We start from the raw sequence: 17,118 nt of genomic DNA on the forward strand, positions 1-17,118 counted from the left end.
CAAGTACTGTATACTTAAATCTTCCCTGGTAGGTTCATGATGTGGGCACTGAAGAAAAGCATAGGAAGAGTTTTCCTATGTTGTTTCTTGTGCAGGCTCAGACAATGGGAACATCAACAACATTCAAAGAGAGATGCAATGCTTTTTACCTTTTCTGATAGATCTGCTATTAGAACACCTTGTCCCAGGATATAATGCCTCTGTAGTCTTTAATGACTAATTATGCTTTTTCTTTTTAATTTGTCTTACCTAAAAATCAGTATACAAAAATGACAAGATTATACTTTTAAAAATTATAAAATTATACTTTATAAAATTATACTTGGCTTATATTCTCAACTTTGTGTCAGTACATTAGTGAGTGTGCACTCGTGTGAATATGTATGAAAGTATGAAAAGCCTATGCAGAGCTTTCCTTGGGTCATCTGAATTCTTAATCCTGCCTTTAGTTTCTATCCTGCTTCCCTGAGAATTACGGTGGGAGAGAAATAAGCTGTACCACATGTCAACAGGCTTAAGCTCTTAGAAAGAAAAGGTTTCCAAAGTCAGTCACCCCTAACTGAAAACATCCCATTTCCACTGCTTCATTATTCCTCTCTGTGGGTTGTTTGCCAGTGTTTTCTGGGTTTGAGCACTAGAGAAGGGTTCAACTGCCATGTGAAAAGCAGTGATGCTTGAGTATTTGTCATTCAAGTCACTGCAAACAGGAGAAACCAAACTTAACTGGACCTGGCAAGAATTTGGTGGCCTGCTGGCTGGGCTTATTAAATGGTGTGAAAGCCTATCAACAAACATTGTTTAATTAGTAGAAAGCACATTGTGCATTATTTGTGCCTTTTACCCAGACTAAAGGCATTATTCTCCCTTCTGGATGTGAAAAGTCATAGCCCATGTTGCAAAACACAGGCCTAATTCATGAAATGAGGGAACAGATTTCTCTGATTTCATGCCCTCAGTCTTCCAACTCAAGATCTGTTTCATTTGAACTAAGGCTAATTTAATAAATAGAAATAACAAATACCTTTAATAGCTGGAAAGAGGTTACTTTCACAAAAAACATGCAATGGATGGGGTACAGTAGCCTGCAGGGTACTCTCAGAAGGGCTGGTAGGGCTTATTCATGGGAACAATTATTTCCTAATATCTCTTTTGATCCTTTTATTTTTTTTCTTTGCTAATCAACTGATTTCTTTTTTCTCTCATCATTTTGCCTCTCTGAAGACCTTTCTGGTAGCAAAGGGGTGTCCTTCCTGACACTTCTTTCTAGTTTGGCTTTCTAAACCCAAGGTGAAGACTGAGATGTTATCTTTGAGACTAAATTCTCCAAAGAAGCTGAGAAGATCAGCACTCATGTACTTATCCCTAGGTAGACAAAAGCTGTACTGAATTGTTAAGGAGTAAAAGCCCAGCTGGATGACAGGAGGTAAGGCATTTTAGATTGAAGGTTTGGATCCAGACTTCTGCAAGACCATCAAGAATGACATTTTGGCTGTCTCACCATAAAATTCCCACAGGCTTAATTAAACTCAGATGTTAAGTATATTTCTGGTCTTGAAACATATAGGTACCTCTTAAATTGCTTTGCTTTTGGCAGCATTCCTAGCAGAGCTTTGGTTGTAAGAACCTGTGCTACTCACTTGGTTTGATTTTGGGCCAGTCTGCTGCTTCTATCCTGTGGTCCTCATACTTCTTGCCAGAGTAGGCGAACAGGTAGCGGCTGATTTCCGCTCGTCCTCGCAGGTTGAAGTAGGTCAGCTTGTACTGCGGCATGCTGAGACCCTGCGAGGGGAGACACCGAGTGGCTTTAGACAGGAGCACCTCAACTCCTTTTCACAGAAGCACACTGTAGGCTTGTTTTTGAAAGCACGCTTGTACAATGCAAAGGAAATATTACAGCAAGCCCATGGTGTGTTGCACTTTGCAATCATTGTGTTACCCACACCTTTCTGTTCTGTGTTTGTCAGCCACAACGTACAGGCATGGACAATGACAGCTGAACCTGCAGTTCCTCCTTGTGCATCTCTAGAAAGGTGGCTTGACTTTTTTCAGAGGTATTAAGAATTTTCAGCTTTCATTTATTTTTCCTGTGACTCCAAGCTCAGACCATTTTTGAAAAGCGTTCTTTTCAGAGTGCAAATCTAAAATCATACACTGTGGCAGAAGACAGTTGCTGTCTCCAGCCTCAATTCTGTTCAAGCCTGCCCTGCTCAGCCCCTGTTGCTTATGGAGACTTTCATCCAAGACCAAATCATGAGAATTGCCAAACTGTTGTGGTTTTTCTCAGTAATTAGTACCATAGTTGTGTAGGCAGTTGACCTAAATTATATTAGAAGGAAAATTTGCAAGGAAAATCAGTCTACAGTGTTATTTAGAGCAAATCATCACCGAGTTTACAGTTTCTTATACAGAAGCCAAAAGAAAATTTGGTAGTATTTAGCTAGATTTTCATGTGTTTTTTCTTTTTTTTTCCTTCAGTTCTACTTAGGAATAACAGAAAGACTCTACTTGTTTTTCAGTAAAACAGGCAACAAAAAGTATATGGGATTTTGCCTGTACAACAAGGATGTTCAGGAAAGATGAACAGATGAGGCTGCTTTAAATCAAAACTAAGTGTTTAAATGTTGCACAGACCAATAAGAGAGACCTATGACCTCAGCTGAGATATAAATGTACTGGCTAAAGGATAAAAAAACCACCTTCTACCTCCTCACCCAACGGCAGTTAAATGCTTCCCTGATATCCGATCCTGTCAGATCTGGGAAGCTAAGCAGGGTCAGTCCCAGATTAGTACTTGGATGGGAGACCTCCTGGGAAATGCCGGGTGCTGTAGGTTCTAGTCCTGAGGACTTCACTGCCACCGTCCAAGCTCACTCGGCCATGGCAGATGAACCTCAGGACTTAAATGGTGGGGCCAGTCCTGTGCATGCTGTGCCTTGCTATAGAAACAACCCCTTGTTTTAGTCATCTTGTCTTGAAAACACATGCTTGAAGGCAGATGTATCATCAGCTTTTGCTTTAAAACCGGAAGCTCTTTGTTCAGAAATAGAAAGCTTGCAATTAACTCACATTGAAAAGAACAAACTGCTTTTGCCACTTGCCTCTCAAAAGTCAAAGCATCTGCTCTCTGCCTTCAGAGTAACCACAAAAAAAATAGTCAGACCAAATGAGCTCACTAGAGGCTGCTTCATTTATTGTGAAAATTACCTGTTCCCCTACAGCACACAGCAGGCTCAGAAGAGATTGCTAGTAAAAGGAGACATTTCATATCTGATGGCCCAGCAGAGAAGCAGAAACAGAGATTGAGTTCCCAATGGAAATACATACAAGTGTTTCAAAAAAAAGACACCACTATAATTATTTTTCTTTAAGTCAAGTATTTTCCTTTGCACTGTATAAAACTGGGAAGCTGCAGGCAAAATGAGTGGCATGGTTTAGGTAAGTGGCAGAAGTATACTTTGAAATTTTATGCCCAGATTTATTACTTTTTATGCTTTATTGTGCTTATATAATAATTCTATATAAAACTGTACTATATTAATGAAGGGTTAGTTTGGCTTATATGTCTACAAAGTTAATGTAAGAAAAGAGAATGACATTGTAGGGTTTTTTCTTCCAATCGATCCCTGCTTCTGAATTTTAAAATAGGATGTTTTATTTGAGATTCAAATTAGACATGCAGTGATTTGGGAGTAAAAGAGAGAAAAAAGCCCACTTGATTATTTTCAGGTTTTTAAGAGGCAAGCAAATACTACTGATTCTGTCTGCATTTGGAGAGGATATGACCTTTAACATACAAAATCCAATGTCTGCTTCCCTTCTTTAGGCATGTCCGCAGAGCTTTTTGATAAACATCCATAACAGTTCCAGTGGCCTGGACTTACTATGCCACTCACATGTGGCTCTAGTATCGTGGCTACCTGTAGCCCACTTAGTTCTGTGTTAGCAAAGATTTGTTGGCAGCTGGAAGGCTTTTAAAAGCACAAGAATAGTAAATTTTAAGGTAGAGTCACCAGGAAGGGAGTAGACAGATATATATAGAGTGGGCTAGAGATGACTGATTTCTGTAGGTGAGTGTGTTGAAAGAGTAATGCTTACTGTGGGAGAACTTTATATACAAAGACTTGTCTAATCAGGAGCACTAAAATGATGTAAAGAAATGAGAATTTTGGCTGAAGATCAGGAAGTCTCTCTAGCTGTTATAGTAGATTGTGGAATATTCTGGTCTGTCAAGGAAGCAGTGGAAACTATTGTTTGAATTGACTAAAGCAAAGATAAACAAATTTCCAGTGAACAACTGTAGGGAGTAATCAAATATTTGTAGTGGTGATGTACTTCAAAGCTTATTAATTTTTTTTCCATCCAGGAACAAAAAAAAAGAAAAACAAAATCCACCCTACAAAGAATTTACCAGAAATACTTGACATTTTAAAAGCCTTTGTAGCTTTCTTGTAAGCATGTTTTTGTAAATGTTTGTAGGTTTTATTTTTTATTTGTATTTATTGTGAAATGTCAGGAGTAGTGCTTCCTAAACAATCACAGATAGGTTTCTAAATGAAATGGTTGTGCTCAGAATAGCTTTTTGCCAAACATACACAGTAAATTTTGGGTTGTTTCTTTTCCTCCTTTACCTCATTTTACAAATGTGTTTTGTAAAGGAGCAGATTATGAGTAACAAATTAAAATCATTCAAAAATCCAGAATTACTGAATTATTGAAAATTGTCCTTTCTAGAGGGAAAAGGTCTATTTGGGATCTCTGAGTTCATGCTTTGGGGCTGAGGTTTGTTTTGTTGGGGTTTTTTTTGTATTTTGCCTTTGGGGTTTTTTTTGGCAGAGAGAAGCAGGGAAATCTTTTAAATATTTAAAATTATTTCTCTTTCTTTTTAGGTTACACTTAAAAATACTGGGAAATGTTGGTGATAGGTGGACTTCAGTGCCCAGACTTGCAAGCATTTAGTACCTGCTTCATGCTATTAATCTCTTCAGGTGAGTTCATCACAAAGCCAAGTGTGTGTAAGTGCAGGAGGGAACTGATTTACCTTCCACCAATTAACCTGCCATCTAAGCTGTGTTTTTTCAATTTCTAACTGATAAACTGATGTTCAACAGCTGGGATGCCCCTGTACACATGCCCTGCCATACACTAACAGCACTTTCAGAGCCGTGAACTCAACTGCTTTAAATTTACAGCTAAATGAGCTTTAATACTTTAAAGTTGTTGACCTGCTTAGCTGATTTTATAACTTTCCTCTAGTGACTTTCTGAAAGCCAGCTTAACTGGCTTTAACATATCTTTAAACAGAATATTAGTGGATCACATGATTAAATTCACCTGTTGGAGCCACTCAGTGACAAAATCAAACAGGAAATCTGAGAGAAGGTCAAATATGTGTCAAAGGTGGCATCCTCCATGTTACTCATGAGTCAAAATTCAGGGTGCAATTACAAGCATCTAAGACACCTAAGGATAGATTTCAAATAATTTAAAATAGTTCTTGGTTTTATGGAGACACTGTTATTACCTGATGAACTTGAAGTGCTTATATTCCAGTTGAAGCAGTACTGAGCAATCAATTTGAAAACTTCAAGCAAGATTAGAGTGTTAAAACAGAGCCCAGGAAGGAATCAATGTCATTCTCTGAGAAGTAAAATGCTGAGTTCCAGATAGCACTAGTGGAGATGAGAAAATGTGCTGGCAGACTGGAAACTGCTCAGGATGAGTTTCAGGTGTGTGCCCAGTGCAACCCAGAGCAGGCAGCCTCTGCTAACCAGAATTTGGTTCTGCATGCCCAGCCTGAGCTGCTGCCCTGTAAGATAAAGAATCAAAACTCTCCTGAATTTGTGTTTTATCTCTTTTGGACAATCCAGCCCCCAGTGTAATACAGGAAAATATTCTTCAGGCTAGTAATAGACACCAAAAACCTGTATGCAGATGATCAGCATGGGAATTCAGAAAAAAAAAATTAAAAAACCCAAACCAGAACAAAAACCCAAAAGGCAGCACTTAATTATGTATTCTTTTATAAGGTTATTAGTATTTGAGGTGACAAACAGGGAAGAACTTTCCCTGGACTGGAGGTGGGGTAATAAGTTGAGCTGTGTGTGCACATCGATCCAAAGTCTGATGAAGGGCTTGTGGTGCAAATTCCCCTTTAATTGTACTTTGCACTGCAAGAAGTTAAGGGTTTTCTTGCCTTAAGATTTCATCACCGTTAGGGGTTGTAAAAAACCCAGCTGTTCCCTTCAGAACAGCTTCTTCCAGCTTCCCTTCTCCCAGCTGTCCCTTCCCAACCAGTAGGGTTGGCATTAAAGTTCATCTGTATGTTTCTAAAAATTTGGACTAGAACTGCCTGCCTGGAAGAGATGATGCATTACCCTGTATATATATTTATTTAACATGAGGGCTCCTCATTAATTTGGGAGTCACTGATGGAAAGCACTGCAGTTAGCACCTGACACAATGTTGCCCTGGCTCTGGGCCTGTCAGAAGAGGGAAGCTGGAAGTCTCAGCTGCCAAGTGCCTTCATCCTCTTTTGAATTGCAACCAGACCGTGATGATGATTCAGAAGCGTGACTCACTCAATGGATACCTGTGTTTATTTTATTGTAAGATTAAGCTGTTATATTAATTCAGAGTGTTAGAGTTGCTGGAATTGATTATATATTCCATGTTCATGATTTTATAGGATGAAAATGTAACAACAAATCAGATTCCCCTCACGTAAGCCTAAAGGTATCTTTCTGCTGAGAAGCTTCTTGCTTTATGGAGCGTGACATGGAGTTTGTGCCCTCTGGAAGCACTAATCTAGCTGAAAGTGAAACGCTTCTTGCATCTTATTTCTTTCTTTTGTTTTTTAGTACTGTTTTCAAAGTATTTGCTGTTTCTTTAGGAGCTGTTTCTGCAAAGTTGACCTGGAAATCAAATGAGTAGCTTTGAAAGAGGTGTAGACCCAACAGATTTGGGTATCCTACTGGTGTGGAGGGGGCACTGCAACTTTACCCACTTCTTATATTTACTCATATATTTCTGTGATGTCCTAGATGTACCATGCCATGTATACAGTTTGAAGTCTTATAACATGTATCAGCTGAATGTTTTCCATTAATGGTAGCACTGGGATTTCAGAGGGAAAATTATTCCTTGTCTTCCTTACTCCTAGTGTGACAGGGCCAAGTAGTGCTAATGTCAATTAGGAAGCTCAATTTAGAAAAGGAAAGGAGAGAAGCTGGCTGTGTCTATGTCTGCATACACAGACAAGAGAATCTTTACACATTAAAGGAGAGATTCTCCATAGATTGTTATCCAGGAGTGACTTATCCAAGTATGAAGCATGGGGTTTTGGTTCTGATCCTTAGGGGTTGGAGAGAGTTGTGTTACTTTGGGAGTACAAAGACTTTTAACCAGGAAATACTTTGTTTGCTTTGTTTTACCTCAGAAACATTAGGAATATTAAGTTAAATTTTGCCTGTCTGCTTGTTGTCCCCTTTTCATTTCTGTGAATTCCTCACCCCTGTAATTGGAGAGCTGATGAGCATTAAAGTAGCTCTCTCCTTTTGCATTAAAGCAGTCTTTCTGGTTTCATTTTTTAAAATTTTCAGAGGAAGTAACCAGAGAGACAAGACTCAAATAGTTACTGTAGAAGGCAAGTAAAGAAAAGATTCAAAGCTATAATTTTATAAAATGCACTTTGCAGTTTTAGCAAGGTAGGAAAGATAGAAAATGTCCATGTGCAGTATTTATTCCCTTTTATCTAACCAACCTAATGTAGCAGTCAGAAGGGTTTGGAGGAAGGCCTGCTTGGTTAAGTTTTCCTATTTGAGCAATGATGAAAATGCAGGAGTGTCCTAGTTCAGCAGGTGGGACCAATTTATCACTGTGTGTGGGTGCCCAAAGATATGTATCCTACACCATTTATTTCCCATGAACTGTTAACAATGGACCATTTGCAGCAGCTGCCCAGGGCACACCCGACTCCTCAGAATGTGAGCTGGGTGTGAAAGACACCTGTGAGATAAGAGCTGTGATAACTCCCCTCACTCCCCTCCAGGGTGTCATTAGCACCTTCACACCCAGCCTGAGGGGGTGTGTCTGCTAAGGGGCCATCAATGATTCCAAAATACCCCCTGACTCACAAGAGTCAGATCACCCATTGTGTAACTCTCCACTGTGGGTGAGGGACTGGGTGCTCCCACCTGGACCTGAGGGTACATAATCTTGGGGTTTGAAGACCTTGGAGAACCACTTGTCAGATCCGGAGAAGGATCAGAACCTTGACAGGAGGAGACCACCACTCTCGACTGGACTGCGACCACCACTCCATCAGACTGCAACCGTCATCTGCACCAACAGGTTTTTTCACTTCCTTTTGTTTTGGACTTGGGGGAATCATGTGGGTCTCAGCACAGGGGCTAACAAACACCATTTTGTTCATGTCCCAGGGTGCTGGGTTATACTTCTGAGTTTTGTGGATTAAAACCAATTTCTCTTTGTGCTATTGCATTTATTGTAATACTGTTATTAAATTGTAGCTCTGATTTATAATCTCTTCTGTGCTGAGTTTGTTTTCTCCTGCCGGTTTACATTGAAACCAGCACAAGGAGCTAGCTGGGAAGGCAGCCTTGCCCTCCCTGCAGCTGTGGTGATGCTCTCCTGGTTGCTGATCAAATTGATTGCTGCAGGAATGCCTTCAATTTTCTTTTCCCTTAATGAAATGTTATTCTCTATAAGACTCCCTGTGTTTATATTTTTGTCTAAATTTTGAGCTGAAATTGCAGGGAGGAATAGTGATGTATCAGTCCTTTTTGGAGGGAAAAGTTTGATGCTGAAAAAATCACTCAGTGCCAGCAAGAACCAGCCATGGAGTGGCTGTTGGTCACCTTCTAACTCCTCATTTGTGAGGAAGATTGGCAACTCTGCCTGGCAAGTGCACTGGCATAAACCAAGCACTTTGTCCAGACATACGTAACATTAAGACAAATAACTTCTGGCTTTACCTGGGAAAAACTGAGGGCTATGTGATATGTTCCCTGAAAGGGAAAGTTAATAACTTTCAGATTCTTGTTAGAAAACAGAGAATTGAATCCTCTTATTGCAGAGCAAAAAAAGAAAAATGCTTGTTTTCCTTTCCTTGAGCATAAACTACTTCTGCTTTTAACACTGAGTCAAAAATATTACAGATTTAAGATATTTTCAGCCTTTGGAAACTAATAATAGTAATGGTTTGATGGTTTGTATGTTGTTGGGGGTTTACCTGCCAAAAGATATTTTTTATTATTTTTTGCAAAGAAAATAAGATAATTTCTGCCTCTCTTTTGGGGGAGAAGGATTAGAGAATATTGGCAGATTAATGGAAGTCTGCAGATCTTCCAATGGAAGATTTTCACAGCCGTCTGTTTTGACAGAGAAATTAAAAACTCTAAGTAATTCAATCTATTTCCTGTCACCTCTCTTTCTGACATAAACTCTCTTCCTGAAAATTGATGGTCTCTTTTCCCACTCCACCTCAGTTACAGAAAATAAACATTTCAATTTGAACTCTTATTTTTCTACGCCAGGTAGCAATCTGGACCTTGGAGACCAAAAATCTGCACACCCTTTTCTGTACACAAATCATCTGAAGTAAATGTTTATGCAATTTGATGAGGGTTGAGTTTTGAAATAACAAATTCCAAATGCAATGGTTGTGGCCTGATATTTCTTTGCATGACTTTCAGGGTAAGGTATGTCCATGACTTAAAGCATATATAGTGAGTTGGGGTTTTTTAGGAGGATTTTGCACGTCAGTGTGCTATTTATTTGTGACCTGTGAGGGAAATCAGCCTCCTACAATGAGAAGAAATTTAAAGGCATTACTGTGGGTTTATTGACTAGTACTAATGATCATGAGTATGTTAAGTGACCTGATGAGTAAACTCTGCTCTGTGAGCAAAGCCTGATCTGTCAATATGTGGGCTTAAAAAAAATAGGGCCTGTAGCAGTCATTAAAAGAATTATCTGAGGAAGCTCCAAGCTTGGTTTACTGATGTGGAAAATCAGAGCTCTAGAAAAATCTTTCAGAAACACAGAAGAAAACCCCACTTTTATTTTTTTATTTTTTTTTTTAGGAAAAAACCCACAATGTATCAGCAAAAGAGCATGATAGAAAAATACTTATTCTTTTGAGAGTTCAGAGTGAGTGGACAATGAATGGATGTTCACTGTCAAGACTGTTATTGAAGGAGGACACCAGGGCTCACTGGGTTTCTCTAAGCTGACTTTGTAGCTGCTGCCCTTCATGTGATTGCCCCTCAGGCAACTGTGGTCAAACTGATAAGAATTGGGATATTTGAAGTTCAGCCCGTTCATTTGAACTGAAGTGAATGAGAGAGCTCTTATATATCAGCAGGTACGAGGAGGTGGGAGGGTGGTGACAGACAGGGCTTACTGAGCCACCTCAGCAGAGTGTGCTCCTTCTGCCTGGCTTGCTAGGCTCTTCCATTTAGGGCCTGAGCATCTGTGATCACTTAGCTTTCTGTTTGATCCTCACTCTCTTGGTTTTCATCTGCTCGGTCATAGACTTACATAAATAACTTTTGAAATAGTTTTGTACAGCCTCCCAAGCTGTAATGAACTTCAGATGAATAAATTGCACATCTGAAACCAAGAAATACTAGTAAATAAAATTGCAAGAGGAGAGATCTCAGAGAAGATGCAGACAAAGGAGTGGTTAGGATAATTCCTCAGGAGAAACTATTTAAGTCATCATTTCCTCATCAGATGTTTTAAGAATTTCCTGAAGCATTTTGTGGTAGAACAAAAGCCTAAATAATCTTAATTGTTGCCAAAGCAAATCAGTCCTGTAAAATTCATGCCTTGCATCTGTCTCTGTAGTCTTTAGATGAATCAGCACCACTTTACAATATTCTTACAAAGGGTATAGCTCAGTTGGGAGTGTCATTACTGTGTATTAAGTTGTTTAGTTGGCTCTCCAAAGGCAGCTACTGGTTTTGCCAGGATGATTTCGTGTCCATTTGCTGAAGTCTCAAGCTTGTCCAGCACTGTAACTTGTATAACAGTTGTTTTGGGCACCTAACATCTTTCTTTGGATATGAAAAAGTGAGCTTTATCTTCTATCTCAGCTACATCTGCATGTGTGTCTATATATGTACAAGGGGGAGTACAAGTGTCCAATCTTTCCCCCTGCTAGCCTAAACTACTTTGTTCTTGAACTGCTGCATGTTGTGAACCCACTGCACAATTTACTAAAAATAAAATTACAAGTGTGAAAGAAATAACTGGATAGGCTTTTAAGCACTGTATATGATGCCTGTAGCCTCTGTGGATTGGACTGGGCAAGATTTTGTTCATTTTAGAGTTCTCAAGCACCACCCACTATGTCTCCTGCTCACAAATTCCTGATGTCCCCCTGCTCTGCCCTGGGATGCCTGGCACATTGCCATCCCGTCCAGGAGGCACCAGGAGCATGTGGGCCAGGGCACAGATTCCAAGTATTTTCAGATATTCTGGAATTGTTTTCTCTGCCAGAGTGAGTCTGGGGAAACACAGAGTCTTGCTAAAGCCCTCTTCATGTATTGCTAGTCTTCTTGAGAGGAGCAGCACTGGGAAATGTGGACCTACAGCCTTGACCATCACCCAGCCAGAAGCCTGGGGACCACCTGGATTTGGCCATAAGTGAAAAACACCCAAGGCTCTATGAGTTAGTCACAAACTGCTTGGTGTGTAAAACCCTAACCTATGTGTCCCTACACTTAAGAAGAAAGTACTTTCTAAATAGCAGTTTGCAGCCATTTTCACCTTTGTTCACGGAAACACCAGGTAGAGTCTGGCCTTGGGACAGTGCCCTTTACTCGCTCTGCCCCAGAGTACCCGGGCAAAAGAATATTGCTTGTTTACCTGAGACATACAGTTAGAGGCTGGCCTCCCACATTAGTTTTTTCCTGTTGTCAAATATCAACTAAAGAAAGCTTTTGAGAGAGCTCAGACCGCTGGTTTTGTGTATACCTTTCTTTGTTTGCCTTGTCCCTTTACACCTGCTACCCAAATACAAAATGTAGCACAAAGACTGCCTGGTATCACTGAATGCCCTTGTTTTCTCTTACTCCATTTCATGCTTATGCTTTACTGAGTCATTCCAGCAACATTTTTAGTTACTTCTAAAAAGATCCAAAATTAAGCATTACATATTTTTTTCCCAGTTCATGGTTTATCTTTTTTTGGGGGGGGGGAGTTATAGCAGATTGACTACAGATAAGCAAGGTTCTTCAAAATGTTGGCACTTTGAAATGTATATGTGGGATTTGGCAGATTTTTCTTTCCCTTCTTTCTTTTTCTCCCCTTCTTGGACTAACTGTTAAAAGGGTAAAAAAGTCATCTGTCTGATATTTGCAGCATACATGTGCCTTCAGCTGGTGTAAATAGCTTTCAGCAGCACATCATGCCCCTTGCTAGTCCAACACCAGCAGTATGTCAGTGGCTTCTGAGCAGCGTAATTACTTTCTGGTGAGATTTTGATCAAAGGTGTTTTGCAAGTGAGCACCAACTTCAATTACTTTTGCTTTTTAACTGCTCTGGAGAAGTCTGTGTGTGACAGATAACAGCCAGAAATCTTAAGAGCAAACCCTAAGAGCAGCAAAGTGTGTTTGTCAGTGGCTCGTGAGTGTGCTGCACTGAAGGTGACTGGCTAACATGCTTGCTTGTGCACGAACCCAGCACTCTAAGAATAACTTTGTGTACATTTTCAGCTTGAAATTTGGCGAGCTTTGGTCTTATTTCTATCCAAACACATAGAATGGTGTGCCTGGGTACTCGTGCATCTGCAGCCAGGAATAATTTACAGGATGTACCCATTTTTAGGGAGAGGTGGATTCTATTTTGGGTTAAAGAAAACAAAAGGATAAACAAAAGTAAACTTTACGAAAGACCTCTGTGGTTTTTAGTTTTGTTTTCTTTACAAACGTCACAACTTTTGAGTATGAAAGTACTTGTGTTTACAAACAGTTCTTAGGAGTACAGAAGCCCATGAAAGATGCAGTTTGTTTACTTGGATAATTTGAAATGAGCAGTGAACAAAAGATGGCTTTTATCAGAGGAAATGTGTGCAGGAGGATTTAGCAAATGGCAACAGTTATAATTTAAAGAAAAAAATTCTTAACAGCTTATTCAGTGTACCATTTTGAAGTAAAAGACAAAAACAAACAGCAATAAACCCTATGAGCTTTGATAAGGGGAAAAATGGAGCAAGTGGAAGCAGATGCAGGAGATTTTCCTCTATAGAACGATGGTGGGAATTAGGACCAGAGTATGATAATCCATTGGTGAACCAAAAGGCATGAATTTGAAAAATGAACAGAGCAATGCACAAAAATGACCCAGAGGAATTGGTTGGTGCTGCTTAATATGCATTTAATTTCTCTGACATTAGCCTAGATTTGGCTTGGTTATGTAAGTGCACGCATAGAAGTCAGCGTTTACATCTAATGGAATATTGGTTTGAAATCATTTTTCACTTACTGAAAACTCCCTGTACAATGTCCAGAGCTTCCTCACTCCAGCTGTTTGCTGATAAGGTTGTCTTTTCTTTGGGAAGTACCCTGACATGTAGCCTGATTATCAAAGTAACTCAGTACTGATTACATAGGGCACTGGTGAGATAACCAAGGCTTGATGTACCAACAGGCTACTGACCTGACTTTTTGCCTCTAGAAAAGAGGTTCATAATTTCTGGTGGTCTAATTTTAGCAGTGCATGTGATTGTACAGATGTTGTAAGTAAAGCAGGCAGTTTAAAGATGCCAGTAAGTAGCAAAGAAGACATAGAGAAGGGATACTTGAGTTATACTTGCAGTCATTCTGTAGAGTTCCTGGTTATCCCTCTCTGCGGCAGTAGCACTACTGAGAGACTCATGCTGAATAAACCAAACAAAAGTCTGAAAATTAAATACTCTTGATACTTGCTCTACATGTAACATAACTTGATGAAACTAACCCCCACACAGCCACTGTAACAGTAGCCCTAAGAAGGGCAGAGTAGAATCAGAAGAAGAAAGGGGAAAGAGAGGAGCCAGGCTGTGGCAGTAAGCAAAGCTGAAACAGAACTCACTCTGGTGCAGTGATACGTGGTCCCTTCCTCAGCACACACGAGTCGCTCTGAGTGTTGACCTCCAGAAAAGGCTTATAAGCTCAAGCCCTGTTTATTAATATGCAAACCACTCCCCATGACAAGTATGCCTTCATTACTCACTCTCTCCCCGCCTCTCACACACAGGCACATACACAGCAAATGCATCACTTTCTCAGATAACAAGCAAGTTTAGTGACTTTTAGGACTAGTATAGTAAATTGTGTATGAAGTTTTTCAGCTTATGTTCAAAGACAAGAAATACTTTGAAGTTCCATTTCAAAAATATATATAATAATTTTTAATAAGACAGGCACTGGCAAGCTGAGTCTGATAATGGGTGTTTTTTCTAAGTGTAAAAAGTGTAGAACAAGCCAAGAAATGTCTTTCTTGGATTATTTCTAAGTAATGTGAAGCCCCACAATATCTGATCTAATTCTAGAATAATGCCTTAAATAGCTGCAATCTCACTTTTACAAAAAGAACGAAGTGTGATTTAAGTTAGTTTGGGTTATTTATTTTGAGGGGTTTTGTTATCAGTGAAGGAGAGTGAAGACGATTCATGCAAACTCTGTCCATGAGTAATGCACATTAGAAATTACGGCTCCGTGATGTTACTGCTTCTTATCTGTTGTGGGTGTTATGCTTTTCTGTTTGTTTTATCTTTTTCCTTTTCTTTTGTACTTTGGCCCTAACAAACTCCATTCAATGCTTCTGTGCTTTGCTTTCCTCTGAGCGTGTGACCGGAGTGCAGCAGCAACGGAGCAAAGTGTTCTGATGCTAAAAAGATAGGTCTGATGTGTATCCCACAGATCTGCTCTGAGGCCTCATTCACTTTTGTATGAATAAAACAGTTGTGGGTGTTCTCCACAGGTGCAGGGAGTGGTGCTATCCAAAGCATTCTCCCCTAGGATAAGGATATGCCAGATTCTTGTAGCTCACACCATTAATCATTTGCCACAGGTCAACTCATTTCCATGCAATACATGTTTTTTCCCTGATGTCCACAGCTGACTTTTCAATCACCAACAGCCTTTATAGCTACGAGAAAATTTACAAAAAGAACCCCAAAATGTCTTCTAATTGTAATCTGAGGGGTGAACCAAATTGCCAAAGCTTACCTTAATGGCGGTACTTCTATGCTTTTGAATTTGCCTTTGCTGTAGTTATACATTAACATTCTTTGCTCCAGCATGTCAGCTTGTGAATGGTGGTTTCAAGTACATCCCAAAAAGGGAATTTTAAGTGGTTTAAGTATTACCATAGTTCACCAGTTTTTAATTGTTGAATAAGCAGCCTCTGTGGGGTGCAACAGTTCCTTCAGTTGCAGAAAAGCAGTTGGAGACATTTTCCTCATTTCTTTAGCAGAAAACTAAAGGAATATATATGGTGCTCAGGAATTTGAAACAAACTTATTTTACAAGTGTTTGCAAGATTTTGAGCCACTAAGTAGTTTTATTTATTTTAAGTTGGAGCAGAATGTGGAACACAGTGGTATGTTGTGGGATCTGATTCTCAGCCTTCTCAAAGGGGAGCAGAATTCTCCAGGAGTTGTTTCCAGTAGACAGTAGTTTGTTCCTACCCTGGCAAGGTTACCAGGATAATACATGCTAAAGCACTAGGAAAAACAGTGGTAATCTAGCTTTTACTTTCGATGTGAGGTATTCAATGAGTTAATACTGTACCTTCAATCCAGGACTTTCATTCACTGAGCTGGTGTGAAGCATAAGAACTTCTTTGTGCTACAGTTATATCTTCAATAACTGACAAGGTACTTAAACCCACTTTATGCCTTTTCTGTAGGAAATCCTTAATGTGAATCAGGAAGAAAATATTTCCAACCTGCGGCAGAACTGTGCTGGGATCAAATTTTTAACTTCATGTTTTGAATGGGTAACTCAGCCCCCATCTGGTGGAAGTTGTGCTCAGGCCGTGCATCCTGGGCAGGTGTTAATCCTTCCCCTCAGTGCTGCTCTGAGCACCTGAGGGTCTGACAGGGACTGTGGTACAAACAGTGGGATTTACAGAGGCTGTGCTCAGGAGCTCCTATTATTTCGGTGACTGCAGCTCAGTACAAGATCAGGAGGTTAGGTTTCTTCTCCTGAAGAAAAAGTGATTCTTGTTTTTCTGCTGGATTCTGCTCAGTGCACCCGTGAATGATCAAATAAATTCCTGTGCTTTCTAAAACGGGAAGTGCTACAAGTTTAAAATTATGAACTTAGTGATGCACTGAAGTGGTGTAACCTTGATCTCCACTGTTGATGATTTCTTACAGATTAAACAGTCCCTTTCTTGTGCCCTTTTGGCCTGCAACTGCTGGTGCTGTCATGAAAAATGTTCTGAACAGCCAGTCAAAAGCAGTGAGGCTGGGACTGTCTATCAATCTGTTGCACAAGGCTCTTTGCATAAAATGTCTTTCACCTCTGTCTAACTTCTGGAAACTTCAGGACTCTCAGAACACACCAGTCAAGCTCATGATATATTAAATCAAGAGTGTATAAAACCTGGGTGCAGGGACATCCATTCATGTCGGACACCTTTCCCACAAGCAGAGGCAGAGGCCTTATCATGGAAGGACCTGTGGCGAAGTCCCACAACTCAGCAGTTTGCCTTTTGACAATTTGCTCTCTGGATGTGGAGCAACATCCAGATTTCTTGTGGTCAGCCAAGCCCTGTGGACAGCTTTATAGATGTGTCTGGCATTTGCACAGAGTGACCAGGTCAGTGAAAGGATATTTTCTGTGTATTTTATACAGTGAAGTGAAGACGTTAAATAAATGATACATCTTTCTTGGTCAGCATAGTGTCTCTCCTCTCAGTTCAAAACCCCTATATAAGTGCAGAGGAAGTCACTTGGATTAAATTTAAATCCAAGATTTAGCTTGGCAGATGTCCCTTTCAAAGCATTCACAGGCTAGTAGGGGATGAGTACAGCACAGGGCAGAACTGCCCCATGACTCCCTAAGTGTTGTGGGATCACTCTGGCTATTGACTCATGGCCAG

The 17,118-nt window shown here is 40.0% G+C and overlaps 1 protein-coding gene across 4 annotated transcripts in view; it reads right to left on the minus strand.

Annotated features, from left to right (window-relative positions):
* The window catches only part of HPGDS (hematopoietic prostaglandin D synthase), a 33,253-nt gene extending 17,965 nt beyond the window's left edge, over positions 1-15,288 (minus strand). For 2 of the 4 annotated variants that reach the window (XM_071555866.1, XM_071555867.1), the window contains exons 1-2: positions 13,841-13,859; positions 1,638-1,779 (exon numbers count right to left, since the gene is read on the minus strand). In XM_071555866.1, coding sequence (XP_071411967.1) covers positions 1,638-1,779; positions 13,841-13,846 — 148 coding nt within the window. In that variant the 5' untranslated portion in view covers positions 13,847-13,859. Of the gene's footprint in view, positions 1-1,637; positions 1,780-13,840; positions 13,860-14,097; positions 14,151-15,236 lie in introns of those variants that run through there. The other 2 variants (XM_071555869.1, XM_071555868.1) reach the window with 2 other exon arrangements.
* Between the last annotated feature and the right edge of the window lie 1,830 nt (positions 15,289-17,118).

This window comes from Pithys albifrons, chromosome 5 (genome assembly GCF_047495875.1).
Source record: "Pithys albifrons albifrons isolate INPA30051 chromosome 5, PitAlb_v1, whole genome shotgun sequence".
Taxonomy (NCBI): Eukaryota; Metazoa; Chordata; class Aves; order Passeriformes; family Thamnophilidae; genus Pithys; species Pithys albifrons.